At 43.3% G+C, this 13888-nt stretch overlaps 1 protein-coding gene and 1 long non-coding RNA gene across 2 annotated transcripts; both read left to right on the top strand.

The window, feature by feature from the left end:
• Window positions 1-4309: 4309 nt before the first annotated feature.
• On the top strand, window positions 4310-6392 carry LOC311264961 (potassium voltage-gated channel subfamily A member 3). Its single transcript, XM_084366218.1, is given in 3 exon segments — window positions 4310-4555; window positions 4557-4667; window positions 4670-6392. Coding segments are annotated over 3 exon segments (1866 nt in total). The 5' UTR covers window positions 4310-4492; the 3' UTR covers window positions 6362-6392.
• A 36-nt stretch (window positions 6393-6428) lies between these two features.
• LOC311265402 lies at window positions 6429-11394 on the top strand. Its single transcript, XR_014623577.1, has 3 exons — window positions 6429-7740; window positions 9716-9790; window positions 10482-11394. It is a non-coding gene; the product is annotated as an uncharacterized lncRNA (long non-coding RNA).
• The last annotated feature ends 2494 nt before the right edge of the window (window positions 11395-13888 follow it).

The following is a 13888-nucleotide window of genomic DNA, read 5'->3' as shown; positions in this document are numbered from 1 at the left end:
TCCCCAGAACACCCTATAAGGACAAAAAAATAAACAATATGGGCTCGGCCGGATGGGAAGTGCAGAGCCTAATTAGATACAAGAAAAGCAAATAAGACAAACAATCAGCAAAATAAATGTTCCATTACAGCAGCACTGGCAGTAGTGTGGTGGGTGGAAGTGAAGCAAATGTTAATATTTCCTGAGGAGATGGAACACTTTTTGAAAGAAACTGATCACATGTAGTCTGAGGTCAGAGCTGACAACCACACATTCATGCTGACTGGTGGGACAGGTTGCCAGATACGTGATTCCTCGTCCTTAGTTTTTCTCTTAAAGACATTAAGTTTACCCTTTTTCCAGGAACTGCGCAGATGGATGCTGCTGTGCATCCCTCGCAGAAGATCCAAACCAGCCTATTTTCTCAAGTGCAACCAGATGTCCATGACCTCAGCCAGCTGAGCTGTTCTTCCTGCAAAATGACCCACTTCCCCCTCACATGCTCTCTGGGCCTGTTTCAATGCCTTTCAGTCAGCCACATTCCACTTTGAGGCATTCAAGTGCAATGTGCAAGGTAGCCTAATTTCGTAGGTTAATAAGGGAGTTGGGGTGGTCCTATATTTAACATGGAGAGTGGAAACCACATTAAAAGGCCCTGTGGCTGTCCCTGAGCTCTTTCCCTGTGGACTGACTGGCCCTTTTAATACAAGACAGCTTCAATGTGGCCTCATTAGGAAAACAGGCTTTACACTGAATGCATCGATGTCACAGCTCTTGTTAATCTTTGTCATTATACATATAGGTATTAAATTATTTTTAAAAATAACAAGTATAGACTCTATAAACCTGATTATATGCAACAACCATGTTTCCGAATTGTACTTCCAACAAACCTCTGTTCCCTTTCAGTGCATTTTTGGAATCACTGTCACTATAATAGTGAGAGAAAATATTCATTAGGTAGGTTGGTGGAAGAAATATTCAGAAAATGTACTTGATTTAAAGGTCCAGTTTGTAACATAGTTGATTTATGAGTCTAATTCCCAACTCGTCAAATACTGATGCTTTAGGATGGTGGCCGACCCAACCTACAATCCCATAGTGTCAGTATTTGATGAGTCAGGAATGAGACTGTATAAAATATATAAATACTGAATTTCGGGCAGTCCTGCATTAAGATTTGATTTAAGTAAAAGTATAAGAAAGAAAAGTAGAGACCATTTCTCTAATTAAAAAAAACTAATTTAGAAAGTAACAATGGCAGAAAAAAAGGTAACACTTTTCAATAAGTGTCATTAATAAAAGGTACATTTATATTTAATCAGTCTTTCATTAATAGCTATTTCACTGTTAACAAACAATGAATTGCTTTATAAATCACTTATTGAGCAATTGTAAAGGTTTGTAAACATCAGCTGCAACTTCACAAGGCCACCCAGATAATCTTTATAGATGAACTACACAGTATTCATTAACCATTTACAAAGTATTATAAACACCAGTTGCAACTTTACAATAAAAAAATGCTTAATATATGATTTCTAAAGCATTTCATTGTTTGTAAACAGTCAAATAACAATTATCTAAAGTTGAATTAACAATTTATTTGCCATTTAATTATTATTCAATTGATCATTATAGCAAAGTGTGGAGTCGAGTTAAAATATAATATATAGTGGAGTAAAAGTACAAACTTCCTGTGTAATATACTGGAATAACGTAGCAGGGAATGAAAAGTACAAGTACTTCTACAAAAAGCAACATTATGTAGAAATTGGCATTTTGTGCGATAGGCCACAGTTTCTGAGTACAACACCAGTGTCCTAAATACAAATCCCAGGTCTGTACGTAACGCTGTGATCCTACCCTCTCACTGAAGTTACATAGTGCAGAAACAAGTGTTGGGGGCGGAGTGGCACCATTCACCTTATTACAAGACACTGTACCATCAACATGATTTTGAAGCTGTTATTTTAAGGTTAAAAGATCATATAATGTTGTCTTAATGACAAAACTTGAGTATTTTTACTTGCTTGTTTGCGTTCTGATGACAAGGTCTAAATTATGATTAAAAAGTTTCACTTAGTTTAAGTTTAACCTAGACCCTGCTGCTGGAAATATACAGTATATCTTATGTTTTTAACTCTCTCTCTCTCCTCTGGAAATACAATGCTGGCTCTACGAGGTAAACTATTTTCTTTAGGTTTTCATCTTTCTTTGTTGATTTGGGTCAAAACCAATCTTGGTGCCCCCCAGTGGCAATATAAAAAAAGACATTGTGGGTAAGTTAAACTTCTCACTCCTGGGTTGTGGTTTTGTTTCGTCATTCTGCACCTATGATTAAAGTTGGGGAAAGCCTTCAGGGAGGAGATGACATGCAACATCCTCAGTACAGGTTTGCATGTGGGTTTGTGGTGTGAGGGTGGGGCTGCATGTCAGGTTGGGAGTTACCACAAATTTCCCATGTTGATGGGCAACTTCTCAGATTAGTCCAGTCATCCGACTGTCATTTAATTTGATCTGGAGGAAGCGGATGCTCATGAGCAGCAGGTGGAGTTATCCATCACAATTAGCCCAATGTCTCTTTCCTATGTTTGGTATTGTGATTCCACCACTTGTTGATTTGTTGTCTGAGAGTGTGTTTGCATACACAGAGCATGACGGTAAACTACAGAGTGTGAACGTCTGAGGAGCTAGAAGAGAGCTGCTGAAATGTTTTATGCCACTATTTTCTTTGTAGAGAAGAATCAGCTTTTGAACCAGTTAACCTTCATGCCTTCGCTCTCTCATTTTATTATAAGCTCACATATCCACCACCACCCACCCACCTACACCTCACACAGGGGAGAAAACACAAGTGTCTGGCATTGGAAATACTTCCAAAGACCTTCATGACAGACTGTCCTCATTTCCTCTAATGTACTGTATATATAAGTACACACACTCCAAATACTGACCATACAGGTTTCAAATACAGTATGGTAATCTGTTTGACCATTTGAACCATGCTCAGTGAAGGAGATGCAACAAAAGCTGGACTTGAAACAGCGACATTGCTTTTCCTGGTTCCCGTGTTGACTCTGATGTCACTAGGGCACCCAAACGTAAGGAAAAGATTGACAGGAGGAATAAAAACATTTTTTCTGAGCATTTTGGGGGGCAAAAACACTCAAAATGTATACAAAAGTAGAAAGCAATGAATTTTCCGATTTATTCATGAGCAACACAGCATTTAAGAGACGGCAGCGGGTGCTCTGCCAGATTTCTCCGACCTCTTGTCTTTCTCACTGAGCTTTAGTGCTGCTCACTGCACTGCTTTGTCTCCTCCCACACAGGTTGACTTAATCAATGATTGTTTCTGCCTGCAGGAGAGCTCTGCCACGGAAATATATTTGTAAAAAAATATGAAAAGGACAAAAAGCAACTGGTGGTCTCTGGTAACTTTCCCTGGTTTTTCATTTCAGCACCTCGGATAGCAGCACCCAGGGGCGTCACTTCAGAAAATCCCTGCAATTTATATCACTAGGCAGTAAAATTATTGTTTGAGGAAGCCGCTGGAGAAAAACTGATGGCTAAGAAATATTCTGTTGATTGATATCTGCTTGTGATGAATCATTGTCGCACTCAATTTTCTTGCCTTTTCTAGTATTATAATGATGACATATGGGGTCTCTTCAAGTGGGGTCAAGTATCACACTTCCAGAGTCGCTCACTTTAAGTCTTGGATATCATGACACTCAACGCAATGTTGTAAAGTTGGCTGGGCAGGAAAAACTGGTCAGGTTTAGGTGGTAAAGGTCAGGATTACTCTGTTTCACTCTGCCTGTGTGAATATATCAAATCTGTCACATGACCAGTGGTGTTGTGTACTGTCCTTACCCTTTTGACATTCACCAGATTGGCCCTTAAATATTACATAGGAGAAGTGTCCCTTCATGTCACGACCATCAGTATTTTCTTCAGGATGTGGTGTTCAATCTTAATATTTGATATTCTTCTTTGTCCTGCTTTTGCTTGAAAAAGACATTTCTCTCTCTCACATCGACCTGTTTGACCTCTCTACCGGCCCCGCCCATCCTTTTTGCTCCTCTCCACTTTAACACGTAGCATCCCCTCTCTGTGACTCCAGCATCAACTGTACTTCAGATCTCCGATGTGATGCCAATCATTAAAACCATACTGTTTGTGCGTAATGGAGAAACCCACGTTAAATTTAAATGTAATTTCCAAATGCGTTTAATCTGACCATGATGGCACACCCAAATCTATCTTGGATCAAACAAAAGGCTGTGCGTAATGACGCGACTCTTAAGGCTGTCCCGGAAAAAAAATTAGCCTCTGATATATTTATGAGTAGCCTATTTGAAAATGTCCTATCTGTGGGCAGTGACCTTGTTTAAAAAGAAGAGTGATTGGACTCGTCTTGTAAGCGTGTGTATGTGTGCTTGAGCGCGTGTCTACAGGACGGAGAGAGGGGCAGAGGGAGGCGGGCACGCCCAAACGATGATGTTGAATGATGCCCGTCTGTTGCTTCTTGTGTATATCGGTGCGCCCTGCGATTGGCGGAGGACAGAGAAAGGTACCCAGCGCTGGCGCGCTGTGGGCGGGTGGTAGGCTTGTTTATAAACCCAGATCTCTCCCTGTGGGCGGGAACAGCAACAGTAGAGAGTGAAAGTGAAGCGAAAGAAGAGAGAGAGAGAGAGACGGTGGAGGAGACGAGGCTGTGGCGGCGGCTGAGGTTGACCGGGGTTCGCAGAGGGGGCGAGGCGGCCGCCCCTGTATGCGTCTTCAACCGCGCATGGACGACCACCTCAGCCTCCTGCAATCACCCCCGCCGAGCGTAACCAAAACCCGGGGCGACAATCTGGTGAACCACGGATACACCGAGACAGAGGCCGACGTGATGACGGTTGTGGCGTGTGACAACATGCTAGAAGAGTCGGCGGCTCTCCCGGGCCACCACTCTCTGGACCGATATGAACCGGACCACGAATGCTGCGAGAGGGTCGTCATCAACATCTCAGGGTTACGCTTCGAGACGCAGCTCAAGACTCTGTCCCAGTTCCCAGAGACGCTGCTGGGGGACCCCAAGAAGAGGATGAGGTACTTTGATCCTCTCAGGAACGAGTACTTTTTCGATCGGAACCGACCCAGCTTTGATGCCATCCTGTACTACTACCAGTCCGGCGGGCGCATCAGGAGACCCGTTAATGTGCCCATTGACATTTTCTCTGAGGAGATCCGGTTCTATGAACTGGGTGAGGAGGCTATGGAGAAGTTCAGGGAGGATGAGGGCTTCATAAAGGAGGAAGAGCGGCCGTTGCCAGAGAATGAATTTCAAAGACAGGTGTGGCTGCTTTTTGAATACCCAGAGAGCTCGGGTCCCGCAAGGGGCATAGCGATAGTGTCTGTCCTGGTCATTCTCATCTCCATTGTCATCTTCTGCTTAGAGACACTACCGGAGTTCAGGGACGATAACAGGGATCCGATCACCATTGCGCCTGTGATTAATGGCACACTCCCATATTTCGTCAGCCCCTTCTCAGACCCGTTCTTTGTGGTGGAGACGTTGTGCATCATCTGGTTCTCCTTCGAGCTGCTGGTGCGCTTCTTTGCATGCCCGAGTAAAGCCACGTTCTCCAAAAACATCATGAACATTATTGACATTGTGGCCATCATCCCCTATTTCATCACCCTGGGCACAGAGCTGGCAGAGAGGCAGGGAAACGGACAGCAGGCCATGTCATTAGCCATTCTGCGCGTAATTAGGCTTGTTCGGGTGTTCCGCATCTTCAAACTCTCGCGTCACTCAAAGGGGCTTCAGATTTTAGGACAGACTCTGAAGGCCAGCATGCGTGAGCTGGGCCTGCTTATCTTCTTCCTGTTCATCGGTGTCATCCTCTTCTCCAGCGCTGTTTACTTTGCTGAGGCAGACGACCCAGAATCGGGTTTCAACAGCATCCCGGACGCATTCTGGTGGGCTGTTGTCACCATGACCACCGTGGGGTATGGGGACATGCACCCCGTTACAATCGGGGGGAAAATTGTGGGTTCTCTGTGCGCCATCGCCGGTGTGCTGACCATTGCCCTGCCTGTACCCGTCATCGTCTCCAATTTCAACTATTTCTACCACAGAGAGACGGAGGGCGAGGAGCAGGCACAGTACCTGCACGTGGGCAGCTGTCAGCCTCTGGCAGACACAGAGGAGCTGAGGAAGACTCGCTCCTCTTCCTCACTCAGCAAGAGCGAGTACATGGTGATAGAGGAGCACGGGATCAACAGCGCGTTCAAACAGCAGCCCAACTTCCCCACCACCACCACCACGCAAAACAACTCGCAGAATTGTGTGAATATAAACAAAAAGATTTTCACCGACGTGTAGCCAGTGAGTCATGGCCCTGAGCACAGGAAGGGTGGGGGGGAGGCAAGGTGGGGTGGGGTGGGGGGTGTCAACACACAGCTGGCTCTGTCGTTGCGCACCAGCGTGTGTGGAAGCAGCGTGTAGATTAGATACAGAGAGAAAGGAACACAGAGAGAGGCAAAGAAAGAGCAAAACAAAACCCTGTCTGTTCAGAGACGCTGCTTTGTGCTCCATTCAAAGAATCAGGATTTTTCCATTTCAGCGAGCTGAATTCATAATTCTGTCTGGTTCCATTCGCGCTTGGAAAGAGAGAGAGAGAGAGAGAGAGAGAGAGAGAGAGCTCCTTAAGGTGTCAGGCCCACTTTTACTCTCTGAGTGAGGACCTGTTGTGCAGTGTGCCACAGCCAATGTGTTACCACAACAGGTAGTAATAGAAGCTTTATAACTGTGAAAGATGAGTGCAGATGTATGCTCCTCGAAGGACACTCACATTGTATTAACATGCGTTATGAGTCGTGATTCAGTCAGTCATAGCCTATGTATACTATTCAGAATCATTTAAATATGCGTGTGTGTGCGTGTGTGTGTGTGTGTGTTTAAACACATGTGACGTCTGAAAAACACAGTTCTGCATATATTATTCAATTAGACCGTTCTGTGCTATGCCTTTATTGTGCGTTAAAGTCTAGTCCAAATGCTACTGTCTTTAAAGAATACTGTCCTGATAGGCTATTTAATGCGTAAACGGCACCATACACACACACACATGTGGTCCGCCGACAGTTAGTGTGTGTTATTATCGGGGCAGGACACACGTGAGAGAGGAAAACACAGCACACACACACAGCGATCAAAGATGGCGCGTGCTTTTCTTTGGATGCCTCAAATATAGCCCGCTGTGATGCAGTCTCCATGGTGACGGTCGTTTCCTCGGTAACCCCGGTCACCGTTGCCATGGCATCCTTGTTTCCACAGTAACCTCCCAGATGGCGTGGAAGCTAAATCGAAGATCCTCATCGAAACAGGCTTTAATAAGACTGTTTTTCTCGCGTGCGTAAAAACACGAGCCCAACCATGCCCAAGCGCCACTATCGCTCATCAGCGAGCTCGCCCCACTGACTTAAACACAAATTGGAGTAAAAAAAAACAAAAACAGAAAAGACAAAGAAAAGGGGAAAAAACAATCAAAGGAAAGGAAAGAAAAAAAGGTCTGTTTACGAACTGCCACAATGAACCAGGCACAACTCAGAGAGGTGATGATGAGCCGGGAGAGAGAGGATGGAGAGGCAGCAGCGCGTGAGGAATTATGAATGGGACTGGGAGCACATTGTGTCTGGCTGTCTGGAGTGCGCTACCGCGGGCGCCCAGCAGAGGCTGCTGTTCTCCCACTGATGAAACTGGTGAGTCTTTTTTTTTTTCAGCACTGTCATGCCTCTTATCTCTTTACCATTAGCCACAAAGCCAGTGTGGTTTTTTTATTATTATTATTATTATTATTTTTTTTTTTTTAATTATTATTACTGGTTGCAGATTTACACCAGTGTTTCAAATCAGGCAGGTCAGTCCAATTTGGAGTATGACCCTGAAGAAAAGACATTACATCACCACACACAGGTGCAGATCAAATGAAATCCTTACAGTCCGTGCATTGGTTTTATAGTTAATATCACAACATAATGTAAATGAAAGATCAGTGTGTGTTTTAATCATTAATGCTTAACATTACAGTCTCACACCAGTTGAGGGTTTCATATTTTGGCTCCCTGTCAGCGTCAGTATGTGGGCTTCCCTATTTTGTGTCCCGGGCCTGATGCTCCTGCAGTGTTCCCAGGTTTTCTTAACCTTCAGCTGACTTTGTCCATGACACGAATAGGGACACCAACAGCGTGCACCCACCCTGCTGGCCACAGCGCTGCCTCCTGGTGGCCAATCACCATCTCCTGCCAAAAGAACAGGTGGCTGCTCCCCACTGTGTGGCCTCGTTCTTCTCTTGCCATTGATATCGAAGAGACACAAAGGTCAAATAACCCTCTGATACCAGCCAGCAAGAGCAAATAGGCTGTTTAATGAATATATATTGTTTAATGAAGGCAGTTCATTCTGTATTTTACTTGCAAAAACAGTAAATTATCACTTGCATGCTTATAACAACTCAAAACAACACTTTTGATTGTTAACCCACTGAAAACCTGCCTTTTTTCCTGCAGCATAGTCTTGTCTTGCTGCTGTCTCTGCAGATTTAGGTCTAGATTTATGTTGCATATCCTCTCCGACTGTGATCAACTGATACAGAAGGTGAGAAGGAAATTAAACTTAAACAGCCATGTTCTGAATCCGTGCGACTGCGTGAGCACATGTGTTGTGTCACTACACTAATAATGTGCATACATCTCCAGTCATGGTTGAATGATAATTAGGGCGGTCTCATTAGCTGGCTCAGCCTAAAGGCAAAGTGGGTGGTCCCACAGAACAACCTCTTCATTGATTATTCCTTTCTGTTTTGACCCCTGACCTTGACCTCATGTTTTTGTCAGTGAAAACCTTCATATAAGTCATCAGTTAAATGGCCTGCTCATTTCTCAATTCACACAAAAGCTCCAGTGAGGGGAAACACTGGTCTATTGATCAGTGAGCAAGATATATTATGGAGGAGACTGGTGCTACATGTTTATTATCCAACTAGATTGGTCAGTCTGGAAGCTATTCTCATGGGCTCGAGCGGAATGGATAATTAGAGACAAAATCAAAGACGTAGTGGAGTACATTACTGTGCGATGCACGCTCTTCTTTCCAGTCTTTTTTCTGTCCACTTCTGCTTATGTGCATCTCTGCAGCTCACTTGAGTGTTACATTTATTTCTGTCACAGCCTAATTTCCTCTCCTTACCTCTGTGCCACTTTCTTTATGTTTACTACAGTGTAGACATTTAGTTGATGCTCTGATTCAGTGTAATCTGCAGTAAGTGGGTTATTAGGATGCACATCTACTTCACCCAAAGACAGTTTAATGGGAAATGAGGCTGACAGTGAGCAAAGTTCAGAGGAAATATTCCCCTTCGTGTTACAAGACAGTCTCTCTTATCTAGTTAAAAAGTGCTCCTCTCCTCTCCTCTCCTCTCCTCTCCTCTCCTCTTCCCTTCCCTTCCTCCTCTCCCTCTGAACTATCAGTGTTTACAGTTTGATTTTTGCATGAGTGGTAATGAGACAGCAGGGAAAAAAGGCGCAGCCTTGCGTTGTTAATAAGACCACCGAGCTGTGTGATGGGTCTGGCTACGCTGTGTGGCTCTAACAATTTTGCTTTTTCTTTTCCACCTCCTCCTCCCCCTCCTCCCCCTCCTCCTCCTCTACCTCCTCTTCCTCTCTCTCTTTCTCTTAGGTGAAAGTTGTTGAATTTCTTTGCACAGACCGCCTCGAAATCCTGACGATCCCAGTTAGACTGCCTCCCTTTTCGGTAAATAGACTGTATTTTGGGGGGGACAGTACAGCTCAGCCACCAGGACAAAATGTTGGCAGTTAACGTTTCTGCAAACCACCATGTTCACATTTGTACATGTCATAGGCTGTGTACCATACCAACATTTCAATAAAACATGTCATATCACATTCACATTACATGTTTATGACCTGACTTTCATAGCTGGAGGTGAAGGGGATGGTGGTGGACCTAAGGTGACGTGACTGGAAGTCAGTGACTACAGTTCAAGACTGTGTTTCAAGATTTGTAAGAGTGACACCACTGGATATTTTTAAGACCATTTTTAAGCCATGTTTGTAGCAACAAAAAATCGATATTTTTGACAGGAAGTTGGGAATTCTCTAGCCGTGTTTGTGGTGATCAAAACAGGTATTTTAAGTAAAAACATAATGTTTTCCTAATCCTAAATAAGTGTTTTTTTTGTGCCTAAACCAAACCAAAGCGTAAGTGTTGTCACAAGATAAATTCAGAAATTTAACCTTAAGAAACTTTAAGTTGCAACATAAAGAATTGTTAAGTTTTAGCATATCCATGGTTTGCAGAAACATGCATTGCCAACATTTATTCGGGGTGAACTCCTTTACTGATAATTACTTAAAAAGGTTTTCTCAGTTTAGAGCTGCAGAGATTCCCCATTTACCTGCAATGACCTTTTTCTCCCTTTTAGGAGTGCAATGACTCTGGTCTTCCTGTTGGGCCCGGTGGGCCAAAGTTAAGAGTTGAGACAGAGCTCCGGCTGGATCAATTTTAACTTCCCTACCCTCCTCCTCCTGACCCGCGTCTTCAAACCTGGCCTTCTAACAAGCGGTGCTTAGCAGGTCTCCCCCTCCGGAGGATCACCACTCAGTCCAAAATGCAACAAAATGCAATCGCAAGAAAAACAGATGCATAAAATATCACACATACGGTTTTGTAGCTGCAGTTTTCATGACTGCTTCTTTTCTGGAGTTAATACGTTAGAAGTGGAACCATCACGAGATCAAAAGTAAACCAGGCAGTGAAAGGATTCAGCTGGAACTGTGTTTTGGACTCTGACATATCTCCATACTGCTTTCTATATACAATTCAAAAGGACAGATACAGGAAACAGCCAGCAATTTGCAAAGCACATCTAATTCCTGGACTTTACACAGATTTCTACATTCTGTCTTCGTATTTCTGGGTAATGATATTCATTACGGACATTAACTGACAAACAGCTTTTGCTTCAAGTCTAAAGTGGCAAAGACTGAGGCCACCCGTGATTTGCTGATATGAAACTGTGATACCAATCAAAGACTGTTAGCCATATGCCTTTCTTAGCTCTGTGTGCTCTGTATTGCTAATACGTGAAACACATATGTACGTGTGCTGGTCGCAGCTATTCCCCTGACACGGAGAACAATACAAAGGCATGCACACACAAATGCAGACACACATACTCACATGTATACACATGCCTGTGAATAGCTCTCTTGTATCCCAGAGTGCACAAGTGTCTTTTTGGGGATGGGGTAGAATATTGTCAGGGGAAGGCTGTGTATACTGGTATTTGTTCTGTGTTACTATGTTCCGTCTTAAACATGACCCATATAAAGAGATTATGAGTTGTAATGTCTTTCTTTGAGAGGGGCCGCAGCCTGCATTCACTCAGTTACTGAGATAATGGTGCTCATTTATGTCTGGGAGAATATCAAGGTTCAATTGCTGATCGCTGACCTGCAGTGAGTCTATTTCTATTATGTTGCATATGACTGGCGACATTTGAAACAACATAACCTCCTCTCTGTGGATTTTTCTGTACAGTTAATTCACTTTTGCCATTCCCTCCTTTTTGTAAATTGTTAGTGAAATTTGAAATAACGGATAAAAATATTCTCCATGATGAACCATTGTGACAGATTTTTTATGGTTTAATCGTTCAAAATTGCTCCAATTTCCTAAGTTAATTGGGGCATTAATATCAATTGATACATTGACATGCAGCAAATGTCAGTGTTAAATAAGTGTTTTCCATGTGGAGCCTCACACAGTGACCGTCATTTAGAGGCGAGCAATGTTGTTTGGCAGCCCTTCAGAAGGCCCATTACTGAGAAACACACTTGCACAACAGAAGTCTCCTCTATAGTTGTGGTCAACAGACAGTGCAACACAACCTTTCTTTAACAGAGTGAGAAGGCCAGTTCTTAATGAACTGTCCAACAGGACAATAGAACAATAAAAGGCACTATCGTGTCTGACAGGACTGGGGACCCTCATACAGTGACAGTCTTTTAGAAGTGAGTCACGTTGTTTGGCTCACAGCACTTCAGAAGGCCCATTACAGAAAAACACTTGTGCAACAGAAGTCTCCTCTGTAGCTGAGCTCAACAGACAGAACAAGACAACCTCTCTTTAACGGGGTGAGAAGGCCAGCTCTTAATCAAAGTGTACTACAGGGCAATAGAACAATAAAAGGCACTATTCTGACTGACAGAAGGACAGGGGACCCTCATCCGGGACGACAGGACAGGGGACCATCACACAGTGACAGTCTTTTAAAAGCGAACAACGTTGTTTGGCGCGCAGCACTTCAAAAGGCCCATTTCAGAGAAACACTTGCACAACAGAAGTCTCCTCTGTAGCTGTGCTCAACAGACAGAACAAGACAACCTCTCTTTAACAGGGTGAGAAGGCCAGCTTTTAATCAAAGTGTACTACACCAATAAAACAATAAAAGGCACTATTCTGCCTGACTGAAGGACAGGGCACCCTCATCCGGGAAGACAGGACAGGGGACCCTCACACAGTGACAGTCTTCTAACATCACAATGTGCAGTGACTCCTCAGCAGGTCTAAGCAGAGTTAAGACAAAGCCAACACAACTCTTGAGCCAAGATTTGATTATATTTAAACTAAAACAACATAAAGGATAACAGGTATAAAAATGTCAAGAACAGCTAATGATGAAAGGATATACCAACATCTCTATGAAGATAGACTGACTTTAAATGACTTTAAACTTTAAAGCAACATTATGTAGAAACTGGCTTATTGTGCGATTTAGTGCCCCCCACAGTTTATGAGTGCAACACCACTGTCAAAAATACAAATCCCAGGTCTGTAACAATTTGTCAGACGTAATGTAGGTGCTAACTTCTAATAAAACTCATTACATAACAATGTTATGTGTTGAACACTTGTATCTTGAAGTAAACATGTATGTAACAGCTTGATCCTACCCTCTCACTGAAGTTACATAATGCAGAAACAAGTGTTGGGGGGTGGAGTGGCTGAGACAGAGACAGCATTCACCCTATTACAAGACACTGTACCATCAACATGATTCTGAAGCTGTTATTTTATGGATAAAATGTGTCAGGAAAATGCGTAAATGAGTTGTTAATACAACATTAGACCATCATCACTTTTAAAATGAAAAGTTCCCCCCAAAAATGTAAATTCAGTCATTATCTACTCACCCTAATGCAGATGGAAAATCTGAAGTAGATCAGGACTTCAAAAAAACAGACAAAAGATGGCTTCATACAGCTCATCCAGCGTAATCTAAGTCTGTGGAAACCCCAAGATCCAAAATTGATTGAAACTTTACGTTGCAACATAAAAAATTGTTAAGTTTTAGCATATCCATGGTTTGCAGACCATATAAACATCCTCCTCTCCACTCTGGCTGAATTTGGCATTGCTGACTCTGCTCTAACCTGGTTCACATCATATCTGACAAATCGCACTTTTCAGGTCATATGGAATGGCTCCTTGTCCAAACCCTGCTTTCTGAAAACTGGTGTCCCTCAAGGCTCAGTACTAGGACCACTTCTTTTTTCACTGTATACTAGATCACTAGGCTTTGCAATCACATCACATGGATTCTCTTACCACTGTTATGCAGACGACACTCAACTGTTCCTCTCTTTTCCCCCATCCTCCAACACCCACGTTGCAACGCGCAACTCGGAATGTTTGGCAGACATCTCCGCTTGGACAACTGCGCATCACCTCAAGCTCAACCTTCATAAAACTGAACTCCTCTTCATCCTAGGGACCTGTAGTGACTGTATTTCTATTATGTTGCATATGACTAGCGACATTTGAAAT

This window comes from Pagrus pagrus, assembly GCF_965226575.1.
Source record: "Pagrus pagrus genome assembly, chromosome: 11".
Classification (NCBI taxonomy): Eukaryota; Metazoa; Chordata; class Actinopteri; order Spariformes; family Sparidae; genus Pagrus; species Pagrus pagrus.
Note: the sequence above shows the minus strand (reverse complement) of the source record. Positions and strands in the feature narration are given on the sequence as shown.